The following is a 17,404-nucleotide window of genomic DNA, read 5'->3' as shown; positions in this document are numbered from 1 at the left end:
ATATTATCTACATGCATGCTACGGCATCAACACTTAAATCGCTGGATGCTACTTATCATTGCGTACTTAGGTTTATTACGGGTGCTAGCTACAGAACTCACCACTGTGTTTTATATCAAAATGTGGGTTGGACTTCACTGTCCATGAGACGAGAACAACATGCTCTCGTGTTTGTCTATAAAGCACTTCTGAATAAACTACATTCTTATTTATCATCACTCATCAACATTAGAATTCCTAAAACCAGGTCTCAAGCATAGATTACACTTGAGGCCCATGCGGTTTCCACAGAGTTGGGTATGGCTGCCTTTTCCTGCTATGCTCTTTGCCTATGGAATAGCCTGCAGACTAAACTTAAACTTCAGACTCTTGTCCCCCTTGCCCATTTTAAACATTTATTGGAGGATTTTTATATTGATTGTAACTGCTTCGGGTAATGCAAGTTCTTGTGCTGTTAGGGGAATAACCTATGTTACATTTACACAATCTGCTGCTGCATTTTTTGTTATCTGTGATCGTTTTGTTTGTCTGTTGTAGTTTCTTAGTCATTGTACCTAAACTGTTTGTGTGAACATGTATACGCAGGGCCCAGCTGTAAAAGAGACCTGGTCTCAGTCTGTATTCCTTGTTGAAATAAGGTAAAATAATGTCATCACACCTGTCTCTCGAGTCCTCACCTATCTCATGTCCTGATACCGGTCTCTCTAGTCCTCACACCTGTCTCTGTCCCCAGATGAAGTTGATGAAGCTGCTGCAGCGCCTCCCGGCCAGCGTGGTAAAACGGCTCCACCGGGAGCGCTACCGGAAGCCCACGTGGCTCACTCTGGTACCGGACAGCCACAAGTTGACGGAGGCAGACATCACGGCGTTCGTGGAGAGTATGATGCAGCCGGTGCTGCTGGCCATGTTCAGTAAGACGGGCAGTCTGGATGCTGCTCAGGCCCTACAGAACCTGGCCCTCATGAGACCTGAACTTGTCATACCACCAGTGCTGGAGAAGTGAGTGAAATCAAGCAGTCAGTCAGAAGTGAATGGGTAGTCTTTCCTCTGTCGTTGTTTAGGTGGGGCGGTCCCCAGTAGATCTGTTGTCTTAGGGTTGGGCGACATAGGCAAAATATCATATCACTATTTTTTTGACAGTATGGTGGTATTTTACAGTGGTGTAAAGTACTTTAGTAAAAATAATTTGAAGTAGTACTTAAGTCATTTTTGGGGGTATCTGTACTTTACTGTTTATATTTTTGACAACTTTTACTTCACTACATGATGTACTTTTTCCCTGACAACCAAAAGTCCTCGTTACATTTTGAATGCTAAGCAGGACAGGGAAATTATCCAATTCACACACCTATCAAGATAACATTATTGGTCATCACTACTGCCTCTGATCTGGCAGAGTCACTAAACACAAATGCTTCGTTTGTAAATTATTTCTGACTGATGGAGTGTGCCCCTAAATTTTAAAGACAAGAAAATGGTGCCGTCTGGTTTGCTTAATATAGGGAATTAGAAATGATTTCTATTTTTACTTTTGATACTTAAGTATATTTAAACCAAATACTTTTAGACTTTCACTCAAGTAGTATTTTAGTGGGTGACTTTTTTACTTGAGTAATTTTCTATTAAGGTATCTTTACTTTTACTCAAGTATGACAATTGGGTACTTTTTCCACCACTGGTATTTTATGTTTATGAAAAATAGAAGTTAATAATTTTCAAAGTAGTGAATGACCCTAGGATGGCATGTGAATCCTAAGTGGCTTTAGCAGGCTTTCTCCATGCTGATGGATTTCTACTCAACCAAGCTAGGACAAACCTGACAGTAAAGTAGTCACATAAGTTGAACTTTTCATGAATTATATTGTTATAGACTATTAAAAAGATCCATACCGTTATGTGGATCCATACCAGTGTATACCTTAAGATATGCTATATGGCCCAGCACTCATTTATCTGGTCTTCCTCTGTAGAACCTACCCTGCTATGGAGACCCTGACAGAGCCCCACCAGCTGACTGCCACCCTGAGCTGTATGATTGGTGTGGCTCGCAGCCTGGTGTCTGGGGGGCAGCGCTACCCTGAGGGCCCCACACACATGCTGCCCCTCCTCATGAGGGCTTTGCCCGGTGTTGACCCCAATGACTTCAGCAAGTGCATGGTGGGTAATAGAGTTCATAAAAATAAGCTCTTGTAGGCCTCCTACACTGGGGTTGCTTGGGTACAGATATTGTCATCAATTTGGAAGTTGTCTCTGTGTGTGTGTGTTGCAAGTCTAAGTGTGCTCTCCCTCCTTTCTGCAGATAACATTCCAATTCATTGCTACGTTCGTTACTCTTGTGCCTTTGGTGGACTGTTCCTCTGCTGTTCTTGAAAGGAGCGACCTGACAGCGGTGGAGAGAGAGATGTGCTCAGCCTCTGCAGAGTTTGAGGACTTTGTTCTTCAGTTCATGGACAGGTATGAGTATGGAGGAAGTCAATATAGGACTCTAAACTTTACAGTAAATTTCCAGAATTTTTCCATGGGAAGTTAAGCCCTGGAATTTGGGGAATTTTGATTAGATTCGTCAAAGTTAGCTTATTACAGTGAACCTTTTTTTTTGTGGGATACGCATAAGGCAATTCTAGGTCTTGTTGCATATTTATGTTAAGCTATCACCAATTCAATGGAATTGCAACCCTCTGCACTGTACAGTGCATTCTTCCATCACATGTGCAGCTGATTCTCAAGATCTTGCACACTAATGAGATGCTATTGAGTCCACACTACTACACTGTCTGAGCCAAGGACTACATGCTTTCTGGTAAGTTTTGATTACAGTACTGGGTGGGGTGAATATATTTTATGACATATTATTTTTTTTGTTAACTAGTAAATAGTAGCCTACATCAAAGTGTGTTTAAATCATTTCTAACTTGTTAACAATTTCTGCTAGTTAGTTTTTCCTACCATGTGGGTTTTAGCTTGCTTGAGCTTGCGAACTGAGGAGCGTTAATTCACCTGTTTCCATACGTGTTTCATTATATAACATTTATCTTCCAAAGGAGTTGTTTAATTTAACTGGTTAACTATCGATCTGTACATGGAATTGTGTATATATATTTTTTTCTTGTCTTTACAGAAAAATGCCACGGGCACTATCTGATGTGTGGAGATATTTCACTGCAGCTAATCTAAAAGAAAAAGCTGTGTACATTTGCAAATACTGTGCCAAATCATATGTGAAGAATGCAACAGAGATGCAGAATCATCTGGCCAATTTGATTAAGTTCCCTCAGCGCTCACAACAAGCAACCTCTGACAAAAGTCCCTCTACTTCTATTCAAGGTGAAAATGATGAAGCAGACACCTTAATCAATAGCAACAGCTCATGGTCCTCCTGGAATCAGAAGTTTTGATGACTCAGCGGAGGAATGTAGTCAGAGAAATGCTGATGAATGTCTTGCTCGAGCTGTGTATGCAACTGGTTCACCTCTGATGCTCACAGGCAATGTGTATTGGAAGAGATTTTGCCCAGCATACACCCCTCCAACCAGACATGCTTTATCTACTCATTTTCTGGGTGCAGAGTTCAAGTGAAGGTCAAGCAAATCATAGAGAAAGTAGACTGTATTGCAATAATATGATGGGTGGTTGAATGTTCGTGGGCAAGGAATAATTAACTACATCACCTCCACCAATCAACCAGTATTCTACAAGAGCACAGACACAAGGGACAACAGACACACCGGTCTCTACATTGCAGATGAGCTGAAGGCAGTCATCAATGACCTTGGACTACTGAAGGTATTTGCACTGGTGACAGACAATGCTGTGAACATGAAGACTGCTTGGTCTAAAGTCGAGGAGTCCTACCCTGACATCACACCCATTGGCTGTGCTGCTCATGCTTTGAATCTGCTCCACAAGGACAACATTGCACTGAAAACACTCTACAAGAGAGCCAAGGAAATGGTTAGGTATGTGAAGGGTCATCAAGTTATAGCAGCAATCTACCTCAACAAGCAGTGAGAAGTATAAGAGCACCACATTGAAGCTGCCCAGCAACACCTGTTGGGGTGGTGTTGTCATCATGTTTGACAGTCTCCTGAAGGAGAAGGAGTCTCCAAGAAATTGCCATATCACACTCTGCTGATATGGACAGCCCCATCAAGAGCATCCTCCTGGATGATGTATTTTGTGAGAGTGGTAAGCAGCCTGAAACTCCTGAAACCTGTAGCAGTAGCTATTGCATGGATTGAGGGAGACAATGCCATCCTGTCTGATGTTCAGACTCTACTTGCAGATGTAAGAGAAGAAATCTGTACTGCCCTGCCCACTTCACTGTTTCTCAAAGCAGAGGAAACTGCACTTCTGAAGTACATCAAAAAGCGTGAAGACTTCTGCCTGAAGCCCATACACGCCACAGCGTACATGTTGGACCCCAAGTATGCTGGCAAGAGCATCCTGTCTGGTGCAGAGATCAACAAGGCCTATGGTGTCATCACTACCATGTCTCGCCACCTTGGCCTGGATGAGGGAAAGGTTCTTGGCATTCTTTCGAAGTAACTGGTCCTTGTTTGGGAACACAATCACCAAAGCACGCAAACAGGCTGACCAATACAAGGGTTGAAAAATTGGTGGCGATCAGGGCAAATTTAGGCTTTTTGAGCCTGACAACAAGCCATCCTCAACAAGCTTGGAAAGTTACAGTGAAGATGAGGCCTCAGTCTGATGTTCAAGAGGTGGACATTGAGGAGGTCCAGGGAGAAGACATGGAAGCCTGAGAGGAAGACAACCAAAGCTCTAGTTTCTAGACTATCATTTTACAGATGCATGTTGAAAACGTTTTTGGGAGATGCGATGGATCATTCAATATTCCCTTTTGTTGTTCAGTGAAATCATCCCATGTGAAGAGTCAACTCATTTAATTAAAGTTCAAATTGTAAGAATTGTTTTTTAAATTTCTATTGGAAGGATTTAGTCATTTGCAATTATGTCTACTTATGATAAGGTGAAATGTTTGTTTCTGTCTCCATATGATATGGTAAATATCCAAAGCAAAAAACATCTACATTTAAATTGTATTAATATTAATTTGCTTATATTTCTGTTAATTCCCATATAAACTCAGCAAAAAAGGAAACGTCCTCTCACCGTCAACTGTGTTTATTTTCAGCAAACTTAACATGTGTAGATATTTGTATGAACATAAGATTCAACAACTGAGACATAAACTGAACAAGTTCCACAGACATGTGACTAACAGAAATAGAATAATGTGTCCCTGAACAAAGGGGGGGGGGTCAAATCAAAAGTAACAGTCAGTATCTGGTGTGGCCACCATCTGCATTAAGTACAGCAGTGCATCTCTTCCTCATGGACTGCACCAGATTTGCCAGTTCTTGCTGTGAGATGTTACCCCACTTTTCCACCAAGGCACCTGCAAGTTCCCGGACATTTCTGGTGGGATTGGCCCTAGCCTTCACCCTCCGATCCAACAGGTCCCAGACGTCCTCCGCTGTGGCTCAGTTGGTAGAGCATGATGTTTGCAACGCCAGCATGGTGTGTGCAACGCCAGGGTTGTGGGTTCGATTCCCACGGGGGGCCAGTACAAAAAAAAATACATGGAACGCTCTGGATAAGAGCTTCTGCTAAATGCTGCTAAATGACTAAAATGTAATTATAAATGTGCTCAATGGGATTGAGTTTCGGGCTCTTCGCTGGCCATGGCAGAACACTGACATTCCTGTCTTGCAGGAAGTCACGCACAGAACGAGCAGTATGGCTTGTGGCATTGGCATGCTGTAGGGTCATGTCAGGATGAGCCTGCAGGAAGGGTACCACATGAGGGAGGAAGATGTCTTCCCTGTAACACACAGCATTGAGATTGCCTGCAATGACGACAAGCTCAGTCCGATGATGCTGTGACACACGGCCCCAGACCATGACGGACCCTCCACCTCCAAATCTATCCGGCTCCAGAGTACAGTACTTGGTGTAACGCTCATTCCTTCGACGATAAACGCGAATCCGACCATCACCCCTGGTGAGACAAAACCACGACTCGTCAGTGAAGAGCACTTTTTTGCCAGTCCTGTCTGGTCCAGCGACAGTAGGTTTATGCCCATAGGTGACGTTGTTGCCGGTGAGGACCTGCCTTACAACAGGCCTACAAGCCCTCAGTCCAGCCTTTCTCAGCCTATTGCGGACAGTGAGCACCTATGGAGGGATTGTGCATTCCTGGTGTAACTCGGGCAGTTCTTGTTGCCATCCTGTACCTGGGGTTTGCTCTGTGTTAAGAAATGTAATTCTTGAAAATAATGTTTTAGGATTTATTTTTGTATTCAGCTACCGAACATTTAAGTACAGCAAGAAAACTAATTAAACCCGCATTATCTAGCTAGCTAGTTAACCATATATTACAATATTCCAGAAGTGTTAAATAACTAGTGTTAGCCAAGTTCTACTTTGAAAATTGATGAGCTAATGTTAACATCGTTAGCTATGTTGGCTATAATATTGTAACACGTTAGCTAGCTAACGTAGCTACCCAACTTACCGGTTGCGCAGTCCCTCTACCACCGCCTCTCCTAATATGGACGACACCTTCTCCAGCTGGTCCATATGAATGGTCTCTCAGCGCCCTTCTTTTTAGCAGCCGTCTTGATGTCAGACCACTATTTTTTACGGCGGCGACACTGTCCCTTGCCATACCCCCGTCGGCAGACACTGTCCCTTGCCTCGGCCACTCTCGCCCATCCTCTCTTTTTGGTCTCTGCCGTGACCCCGCAGTTTAAGTCTCCCCAACTGCGACCTTTTCCTGGCTGCTATTCTCTCCACCATCACTTGAAGCTCTTGTTTGCTGAAGTTTTATTGTGCTTTCCTTGGTTGTCCATTTTAGTTTTTGATATAGCTAGTCTGATGGCTATAATGTGTGAACAAATAACATTTGTTTTTGTTTATGAAGGGTTCGCAAGCCAACTACAAAAACATTTTTTATTGAGACATGGTGCAGATAAATGTAATAAAATTGAAATATCGCTTTATTATAGTGGGCCAAATCCTATCATCCCTGTCACATCTGCATATTTATTGGTTTCAAACACGTCACTAATGTCAATGCAACATAAGATATTTACAAACTTCCTAGGAATTCAACGTTTCTTAAGAACATTTTGACTAATTGAACTTATTTTTCTTCCTTAAACTTCTTACGTTTTTTTTGTAAGTAAAGATTTGTGAATCTGCCCCCAGGTGTTTTGCCCTGATAGACAGCAGTACTCTGGAGCAGACCAGAGAGGAGACAGAGACAGAGAAGATGACCCATCTGGAGAGCCTGGTGGAGCTGGGACTATCTTCTACCTTCAGCACCATCCTCACACAGTGCTCTATAGACATCTTCAAGGTAGGCCACATAACTCACTGTACACCTACGCCTTTCTCACTGTGTGTGTCCTTTAAAGTAACAAAATCTGGAAAAAGTCAAGAGGTCTGAATACTTTCCCGAAGCCGCTGTACATGCATATGATTATGTGAATGTATCCTTTGGTTTGAATGTATCCTTTGTGTTGTTCAGGTGGCTCTGGAGAAGGTCTTTAACTTTGCCACCACCAATATCTTTGAGACTCGTGTGGCTGGCAGGATGGTGGCTGACATGTGCAGAGCAGCCTCCAAGGTTCACCCTGCACAGTCTCTGAAGCTTTTGGTACCACACTGCTGCAATGCCATAAACCAGCTCGCTGTCAGTAAGTGCTCACTAAGCCGGACATTTGTTCTGGATGTGTTCTGTTGGAGTGGAGGGCTATAAAGCCAATCTGGATTTGGTCTTAATTTGAGACTGTTGTTGATTTTAATATGGTGGGGTTAGAGTTGGGGAGAAGTGGGAATCAATGGATCGTTGTTCTGACTTGGTCTCGGAGTATCTCACTCTGTTTCTTGGTTATTGATTTCCAGATGAGGAGGTGTTGAGTGAGGAGGAACTGGATAAGGAGTTACTATGGAACCTTCAGCTACTGTCAGAGGTGAGGTCATCATCCTGCATCCATACCGACTGAGACATTCGCTACTTCCCTTCACCTCTCAGTAGACTAGACACCAAACAGGAAAACACTTTTGAAACGGGAGTTACTTACCTAAAGTTGTCCAATAAGAAAGCTAATTTTTATTTTCCGTTGCAAACGTTTTCCGTTGTGTACCTTAATGAACAGAACACAGGGTGGGCCTGTATGTTCTCTCCTAACCCTCCTTCCCTCCTGTTGTCTCCTTGTCCTCCCCAGGTGACTCGTGTGGACGGGGACAAGATCCTCCCCTATAGCACCCAGCTGGTTCAGATCCTGCAGCTGACCCTCCATCTGAAGTGTAAACAGGGCTACACGCTGGCCTGTAACCTGCTGCATCATATCCTGAGGTCTACAGCCCTCATCTACCCCACAGAGTACTGCAGTGTACCAGGAAGCTTTCAGCAGCCCACACAGGACTACCTGCCCATCAAGGTACGTACAGGGTTAGATGTACTAAGGTTGGTGTTAGGGGTATGTAGAGGTTGGTGTTAGGGGCTCTATAGCCCTCACCTTCCCCACAGAGAACTGCACTGTACCAGGTGGCTTTCAACAGCCCATACAGGACTACCTACCTACCCACAAGGTATCAAGTTCAGAACTTTACTTTTAGTTGTATATTCTCTAAATTCCTGCCTACCAAATTTCTACAACATTCTCTTTAGGGCGAATAACTTTTTATAACCCAGACAGACCCCAAACAATGGTGCTTCTGTCCATTTCTATCACAAATTGTGGTACTTTTATTACTTTTTACGTGATCTCATCCTGATTGGTCTGATCACTCAACAGCCACTCTGGACCTTGTGATACAAAGTGTGTAGGATGTTCACTCATGGCTCTACAATGTAGATGAAAAACAGGTCAATTCAAGAGGGTGCTAAAACATTTGTCATAACATTAGTTTTCTTTGCCCTATGTCATTATAAATCACATTGAATTAATCTTTTCAATTTTTTTCTACAATATTATAACCTTAATATACACTGCTCAAAAAAATAAAGGGAACACTTAAACAACACAATGTAACTGTCCCGTGTGGCTCAGTTGGTAGAGCATGGTGTTTGCAACGCCAGGGTTGTGGGTTCGATTCCCACGGGGGACCAGTACCGAGAAGAAATGTATGCATTCACTACTGTAAGTCGCTCTGGATAAGACCGTCTGCTAAATGACTAAAATGTAACTCCAAGTCAATCACACTTCTGTGAAATCAAACTGTCCACTTAGGAAGCAACACTGATTGACAATACATTTCACATGCTGTTGTGTAAATGGAATAGACAACAGGTGGAAATTATAGGCAATTAGCAAGACACCCCCAATAAAGGAGTGGTTCTGCAGGTGGGGACCACAGACCACTTCTCAGTTCCTATGCTTCCTGGCTGATGTTTTAGTCACTTGAATGCTGGCGGTGCTTTCACTCTAGTGGTAGCATGAGACGGAGTCTACAACCCACACAAGTGGCTCAGGTAGTGCAGCTCATCCAGGATGGCACATCAATGCGAGCTGTGGCAAGAAGGTTTGCTGTGTCTGTCAGCGTAGTGTCCAGAGCATGGAGGCGCTACCAGGAGACAGGCCAGTACATCAGGAGACGTGGAGGAGGCCGTAGGAGGGTAACAACCCAGCAGCAGGACCGCTACCTCCGCCTTTGTGCAAGGAGGAGCAGGAGAAGCACTGCCAGAGCCCTGCAAAATGACCTCCAGCAGGCCACAAATGTGCATGTGTCTGCTCAAACGGTCAGAAACAGACTCCATGAGGGTGGTATGAGGGCCCGACGTCCACAGGTGGGGGTTGTGCTTACAGCCCAACACCGTGCAGGACGTTTGGCATTTGCCAGAGAACACCAAGATTGGCAAATTCGCCACTGGCGCCCTGTGCTCTTCACAGATGAAAGCAGGTTCACACTGAGCACACGTGACAGACGTGACAGAGTCTGGAGACGCCGTGGAGAACGTTCTGCTGCCTGCAACATCCTCCAGGCTGACCGGTTTGGCGGTGGGTCAGTCATGGTGTGGGGTGGCATTTCTTTGGGGGGCCGCACAGCTCTCCATGTGCTCACCAGAGGTAGCCTAACTGCCATTAGGTACCGAGATGAGATCCTCAGACCCCTTGTGAGACCATATGCTGGTGCGGTTGGCCCTGGGTTCCTCCTAATGCAAGACAATGCTAGACCTCATGTGGCTGGAGTGTGTCAGCAGTTCCTGCAAGAGGAAGGCATTGATGCTATCGACTGGCCCGCCCATTCCCCAGACCTGAATCCAATTGAGCACATCTGGGACATCATGTCTCGCTCCATCTACCAACGCCACGTTGCACCACAGACTGTCCAGGAGTTGGCGGATGCTTTAGTCTAGGTCTGGGAGGAGATCCCTCAGGAGACCATCCGCCACCTCATCAGGGAGCATGCCCAGGCGTTGTAGGGAGGTCATACAGGCACGTGGATGCCACACACACTACTGAGCCTCATTTTGACTCGTTTTAAGGACATTACATCAAAGTTGGATCAGCCTGTAGTGTGGTTTTCCACTTTAATTTTGAGTGTGACTCCAAATCCAGACCTCCATGGGTTGATAAATTGGATTTCCATTGATTATTTTTGTGTGATTTTGTTGTCAGCACATTCAACTATGTAAAGAAAAAAGTATTTAATAACATTATTTATTTCATTCAGATCTAGGATGTGTTGTTTAAGTGTTCCCTTTATTTTTTTGAGCAGTATACTTGTACTTGACATTGTTGATGAAATAAAAACGTTAATTTGCTGTGACCAGAGCTAGTTTAGACTGTGCTGCTCTTGGTTGTATCTCTTCCATATTTTGCGTTGGGAGGTGGTACCATTTGGAAGTGTTTCCGTGGGTTGGACCAATCAAAATAAGCTTGATCCTCTCGTCATTTAATCTCCATATCCTTGACTTTCTTTGGCTATATTGATGATAAATCTACTTTGAGAGGGGCTGTTTCTATTGCGATTAGAGGGAAAGACCCATACACCATGAAAACAGGATCTGATTGTCTTAGTGGAGGGTGAATATTGGAATTCGGTCTGTTAATTTTTTTAAATATATATATTTAGTCCCTGTTTTGTATTCTGCGGATGTCATTTAGAAAAATACCATGTTTTCACTCACGAACCTTCAGCCACTAATTAGCTTGTCAGTTGATGTTTGAAGTTAGCGCTGTTCTGCCACGAAGCAACGCCACAGAGTTCTATGGAGCAGTGACAGCATTCCATTCCATCTATACATGCTAAATTCTCAGAGTAAATGGTCTAACTTTTGAACCATATATGGTAGAGACATGGGGTTTGGACTATTGTTTTTCGGACGGAGTTCTCTGTTGAATGGATATTTTGTATAAACCTTGAAATAATTAATTAATAATTGTGTAGGTGAACACCCTATTGTGTGTCAAAGGAACCATGCCAGACTAGTTGAGAGGTCCAGGGCATAACATGCCTCTACCCACCAGACAGTTACACAACTCCTCTGTTTCTCCCTCCTGCCTCTCAGGCTTCCCGCAGCCCTCCTCCTGTCCACATAGTCAATGAGAAGGGCCCATGGAGATAGATTGAGGGTACACCTCCCATCTTTGCCCATAGGAAGTCCCTTTACATGTTGAAATCCCTCCATGGTGCCACTCATGCCATGACAGGATTTTGTGGCAAGTGCGCCTTCTATCCCTCTCTATGGAAGGTCCTTGAGTGTGATCCTATTATGTCATCTCAGGAGAGGCATAATCTCTCCTTTCTCCCGAAGTGTGCACTTGTTCACTTCCCTTCATCGATTTGAAAGGAAATAACTGATATATATGGATACTGCCTACATCAATCCAATGATTTTAAATGTGTGGGGAGTAGTGAACAAGTGCACACTTCAGGAGGAAGGAGAGATTATTGGGACACACCCCAGGGCAGCTTGTTGGCTAGCTCAATGGATTAAAGTCTCTGGCACTAGATGATAAGATGTCTTGTCTGTTGTTCTTTGGGTAGGTCTCCGTACTACAAGACAAGCAGGGCTTTTTGTGAGAGTGTCATCTGTCTGTCTGTCTGTCTGTCTGTCTGTCTGTCTGTCTGTCTGTCTGTCTGTCTGTCTGTCTGTCTGTCTGTCTGTCTGTCTGTCTGTCTGTCTGTCTGTCTGTCTGTCTGTCTGTCTGTCTGTCTGTCTGTCTGTCTGTCTGTCTGTCTGTCTGTCTGTCTGTCTGTCTGTCTGTCTGTCTGTCTGTCTGTCTGTCTGTCTGTCTGTCTGTCTGTCTGTCTGTCTGTCTGTCTGTCTGTCTGTCTGTCTGTCTGTCTGTCTGTCTGTCTGTCTGTCTGTCTGTCTGTCTGTCTGTCTGTCTGTCTGTCTGTCTGTCTGTCTGTCTGTCTGTCTGTCTGTCTGTCTGTCTGTCTGTCTGTCTGTCTGTCTCGTCTGTCTGTCTGTCTGTCTGTCTGTCTGTCTGTCTGTCTGTCTGTCTGTCTGTCTGTCTGTCTGTCTGTCTGTCTGTCTGTCTGTCTGTCTGTCTCGTCTGTCTGTCTGTCTGTCTGTCTGTCTGTCTGTCTGTCTGTCTGTCTGTCTGTCTGTCTGTCTGTCTGTCTGTCTGTCTGTCTGTCTGTCTGTCTGTCTGTCTGTCTGTCTGTCTGTCTGTCTGTCTGTCTGTCTGTCTGTCTGTCTGTCTGTCTAAAACAATATTATATGCTTAACTTTTAATTTGGACGGACGGACGGACGGACGGACGGACGGACGGACGTCCGTCCGTCCGTCCGTCCGTCCGTCCAAATTAAAAGTTAAGCATATAATATTGTTTTACAGATCAGTATTACCAACATAACACCTTTTACTTGGATTACCCCCCCATTTTTTTATGGAATAAACCAACCAATCGTCATGCCACTGTTTAATGTTTCCACGCCCTCTTCGCGAAGATGGTAGAGTCCATGAGAGTAGGTGGCGTCCATGAGAGTCCGTCCGTCCGTCAGACCAGACCAGACAATTCAGTACAATGTGCTTCCATCTTTTGGATTTGCCCCAAGGCCGAGCGTCGATGATGCATAGATTAGAGGTCGACCGATTATGATTTTTCAATACCGATTATTGGAGGACCAAAAAAGCCGATGCCGATTAATTGGACAATTTTTTTATTTTATTTGTAATAATGACAATTACAACAATACTGAATGAACACTTATTTTAACTTAATATAATACATCAATAACACTTCCCATTTACCGTGGGACAGTAACAGAAGGAGCAGTAGTAGAAGCGTAACATGAGTTTGATGACCATCACTCACCTCTCCTCCATCAAACACATTCCAAAGCCTTCTTCTTTCTTCTGAGAACCATTAACTTTTAACATGACCCAGTCTCTTTAATTTCCTATTATTCATTTAATATCTCAATGTTCAAAGTTTAGCACATCCCAACAGGGGCCTAGTTACAGTTTTGACTTAAATCGTCTTGAAAATCTTAAAATGGCTGGCTAGCAATGATCAACAACAAACTTATCAAAGCTTTAGTCATTTTTAAAAGAATGTGCAAATATTGTACAACCCAGGTGTGCAAAGCTCGTAGACTTACCCAAGAAGACTCACAGCTGTAATCGCTGGCAAAGGTGATTCTAGCATGTGTCGATCCACTTTCCAAGTGCCTTTTGATGGTGTAGGAAACTGTGCTCACTGACACCTTGGCTTTCTTTGCAATTTCTCTAAAGGAAAGACCTACACTTTGAAGGGTTATAATGGTCTGTCTGTCTTCCTTTGTTAATTGCCTTTTTCTCACCATCTTAATAGCAATATACTACTTCCTGCAGTACAATACTGTCCAAATAATGCTTTAAGAGGGTGTAGTAACAGTCTTTTCCAACACTGCTTTTATACAGACAGAGGGTTTCTAAGTAATCAACCAAAGCTTTGAGGCTTAATTTACTTCCATTGCTGCAGAACAGCTGTAAGTTGTTAACCCATTACTTGTTCCCTGAAAAGGCCTTTTTTTGTAACTCTGAAGAATACATTCTTTTTCAGTTTTTGGTGACCTACATTATTATTTGGTGACCTACAGTTTACTGCTTACCTTTACCATTTTCAGGTTATTCACTGGACTTGAACTGCTTAAATTTCAATAATAACTGGAAAAATGGGGGTGTTCAAAAACTTTTGACCAGTAGTGTATACATTATTATATATTGATCTCAACCTTCTCTCCCTCTGTCCAGGACTGGGGTCGTCCGGGGGACCTGTGGAACCTGAATATCCAGTGGCACGTCCCCGGTGTGGAGGAGACCAGATTTGTGTTCTATGTTCTGGACCTGATCTTACAGCCAGAGCTGCTGCGACTGCAGAGATACGCCCAGGGGGAACGGGACATGACCAGGTGAGGGGGGACAAACAGACTGCGTGAAGGCTGTAAGAGGGTCCTATTCATCAGTTATCAAACAAAAGAAAACGGACTGAAAGACTACCTAAACTTGTCCAATAAGAAACACACATTTTTGTTTTCATTTGCGAAATGTTTTGCTACGATATGCCCTAATGAATAGTAAGGACCCAGGGGATTGCCAGGTGAAGGCACATTAAACAGACCATGACAAGTCTGGAGCAGACTGGTGCAGGTGTAAGGATAGGACACTGTACATCAGTGGTCATCAACCGATCGATCGCGATCTCCAAGGCATTCCTAGTCAATCACCAAACATTTATGTAGAAAATCCAATGATAAAGGCATTAAGGCTTGAGCTCCTTTTTATTTTTGCTATGTTTGTGTGTTGCGCTGTTGACGGTAGGTGCTTCTGATTCAGAAGCCCTGCTGCACCTGGTAGGCAAAGTGTTCCCATTTTTAACCATTTAATTTGTCTGAAAAGACAAACTCCGTCTACCCGGCGGACCTGGAGATCTGTGGCTAAATCAAGTGTGCCTACTGCTCTGGCCAATCGAATAGCTCAAATGCCGACCTACAGCTTCCACGACCCGGCTACAGCACTGTTTGATATTAGCCTACATGAGATTTAATAACCTTTAAAACTATGACCAGAGGGAGACTGTCAAAAAGCTGCTGTTTTTATGAGTGACTTTATTCGGCACTGTCAACACTGTATTTAGTCAACACTATTACAAAACATAAAATGTGCTTCTCTCTACATCCACTCGTGCTGCATCTGCAATGAATTAGTAGTCAAGTGTATCTATAGCCCTGCGTTTTAATTATTAACAGCAGCTCGTTGTCTATTTTAATGCCGAGGAATATTTAACTTTCTCTGGTCATAGGTGAGAGGCTGCTGCTCTCTCAATTCCTTCAATGACACTAATGCCGTGTTCAAACCAATGGGGAATTTGGAAATCTACGACTTCCGAGCGTTCCAGACAACTGGGGCTGGGGAATCTTTTGAACGGCCATCCAAGTCAGAAACTCTGGCATCTTTCTAAGGCTCCGACTTTCTGACCTGAAGATCACTGACGTCATTATTTGATCTAGTTCCCTGTTGTCTTGAAACCACCATGACCATCAGATGCAGGTACCATCAGTCCTGTAAAATAAAAAAGCGAATTATTTCAATTTATGCTCAGCTGTGCCTCGCTAAAGGTACACCAACTGATCTATTTTGTTATCACAGCTCAAATTTTGAAATAGGCTATGGTCTGTGAAGAACAATATTGGCGGGCCAGGCATATGGCCATTATGCTGTGATAATGTATTAGGCCTACTGCACAAACCTCATTCCTACAGAACTGTTTTTGTTAAGTTAATGTTTTTTAAAAAAAATGGTCATGTTTAAAAACAATTCTGAGCGCTATATCTTGGCTTGCTTTGTGACTGCGAAGGTGCTCTACACTAATCTAAGAACAAACTAGTGTACTGTTGTCCGACGTGTGCCATTTTCTTCCTGACAAGTTTAGGTGGTTTCACTCTATTTCAAACGTGTTCTCCCCACTTAACCCAACCCCGTTCTGCTTTATAATGTGTAGTCAGTATTGGGGACCCTGCATGTAAATAATCCCATTTCTCAGGGATGACGTCCTGCAGAGTTTGTCTATCGTACAGCACTGCCTTCTGGGAGCAGGAAGTCTGTTTCCACCACTGCGAGGAGAGCCCATCCCAGAACTGTGAGTAGTACACAGTCAAGCTTAATTAATCAAATGTATTTATGAAGGCCTTTTTTACATCAATTGTTGTCAGTGTTTTAATACAGTGTGTTTTAACTATGAAATCTCTCTTTCTCTGTCAGGGTGACTAGCATGGTGAATCTGGGTGAGACCAACCTCTTCACAGGAGTGTCCTATGGTGAGTTGCATGCTTTAGCTCATAGTCATTATTCTGAGGCCTTGGTAACAGACAAAATAGTCCTTGAGCCTTCATAGTTTGCGGTATCACTCACTTGTTGTGGTGACAGCAGTAACTATACGTTGATTTTTATTGTTCCAGAGACATGTTTGCGTGCATGTTATGTAAAACCTCAACTCTCTCTCCTCCAGATGTGTCCAGAGAGAACTACAGAGATGCTATCTGTAGAGTGATGAGGCAGTTGCTACGTGAGTAGTGTTCTCCCTCCCTCCTGTCTGTAACCACAACTCAACCCCCATAGTGTCTCCTCCCTCCCTCCCTCCCTCCTGTCTGTAACCACAACTCAACCCCCATAGTGTCTCCTCCCTCCCTCCCTCCTGTCTGTAACCACAACTCAACCCCCATAGTGTCTCCTCCCTCCCTCCCTCCTGTCTGTAACCACAACTCAACCCCCATAGTGTCTCCTCCCTCCCTCCCTCCTGTCTGTAACCACAACTCAACCCCCATAGTGTCTCCTCCTCCCTCCCTCCGCTCTCACCCCATATTCTCCTCCCTCCCTCCCTCCCTCCCTCCCTCCCTCCCTCCCTCCCTCCCTCCCTCCCTCCCTCCTGTCTGTAACCACAACTCAACCCCCATAGTGTCTCCTCCCTCCCTCCCTCCCTCCCTCCCTCCCTCCCTCCCTCCTGTCTGTAACCACAACTCAACCCCTATAGTGTCTCCTCCCTCCCTCCCTCCTGTCTGTAACCACAACTCAACCCCCATAGTGTCTCCTCCCTCCCTCCCTCCTGTCTGTAACCACAACTCAACCCCCTATAGTGTCTCCTCCCTCCCTCCCTCCTGTCTGTAACCACAACTCAACCCCCATAGTGTCTCCTCCCTCCCTCCCTCCTGTCTGTAACCACAACTCAATCCCCATAGTGTCTCCTCCCTCCCTCCCTCCTGTCTGTAACCACAACTCAACCCCCATAGTGTCTCCTCCCTCCCTCCCTCCTGTCTGTAACCACAACTCAACCCCCATAGTGTCTCCTCCCTCCCTCCCTCCTGTCTGTAACCACAACTCAACCCCCATAGTGTCTCCTCCCTCCCTCCCTCCTGTCTGTAACCACAACTCAACCCC

General features: G+C 44.4%; 1 protein-coding gene across 2 annotated transcripts in view; it reads left to right on the top strand.

The window, feature by feature from the left end:
- The window catches only part of LOC106611227 (proteasome activator complex subunit 4B), an 89,408-nt gene that overhangs the window by 32,311 nt on the left and 39,693 nt on the right, over positions 1 to 17,404 (top strand). For both annotated transcript variants that reach the window (XM_014211221.2, XM_045724975.1), the window contains 11 exons: positions 734 to 999; positions 1,971 to 2,157; positions 2,300 to 2,454; positions 7,234 to 7,384; positions 7,556 to 7,724; positions 7,933 to 8,000; positions 8,256 to 8,471; positions 14,225 to 14,382; positions 16,014 to 16,109; positions 16,232 to 16,287; positions 16,479 to 16,535. In XM_014211221.2, the coding sequence (XP_014066696.2) occupies positions 734 to 999; positions 1,971 to 2,157; positions 2,300 to 2,454; positions 7,234 to 7,384; positions 7,556 to 7,724; positions 7,933 to 8,000; positions 8,256 to 8,471; positions 14,225 to 14,382; positions 16,014 to 16,109; positions 16,232 to 16,287; positions 16,479 to 16,535 (1,579 nt within the window). The remainder of the gene's footprint in view (positions 1 to 733; positions 1,000 to 1,970; positions 2,158 to 2,299; positions 2,455 to 7,233; positions 7,385 to 7,555; positions 7,725 to 7,932; positions 8,001 to 8,255; positions 8,472 to 14,224; positions 14,383 to 16,013; positions 16,110 to 16,231; positions 16,288 to 16,478; positions 16,536 to 17,404) is intronic.

The sequence above is a fragment of the Salmo salar genome, chromosome ssa01 (genome assembly GCF_905237065.1).
Source record: "Salmo salar chromosome ssa01, Ssal_v3.1, whole genome shotgun sequence".
NCBI classification, from domain to species: Eukaryota; Metazoa; Chordata; class Actinopteri; order Salmoniformes; family Salmonidae; genus Salmo; species Salmo salar.
Note: the sequence above shows the minus strand (reverse complement) of the source record. Positions and strands in the feature narration are given on the sequence as shown.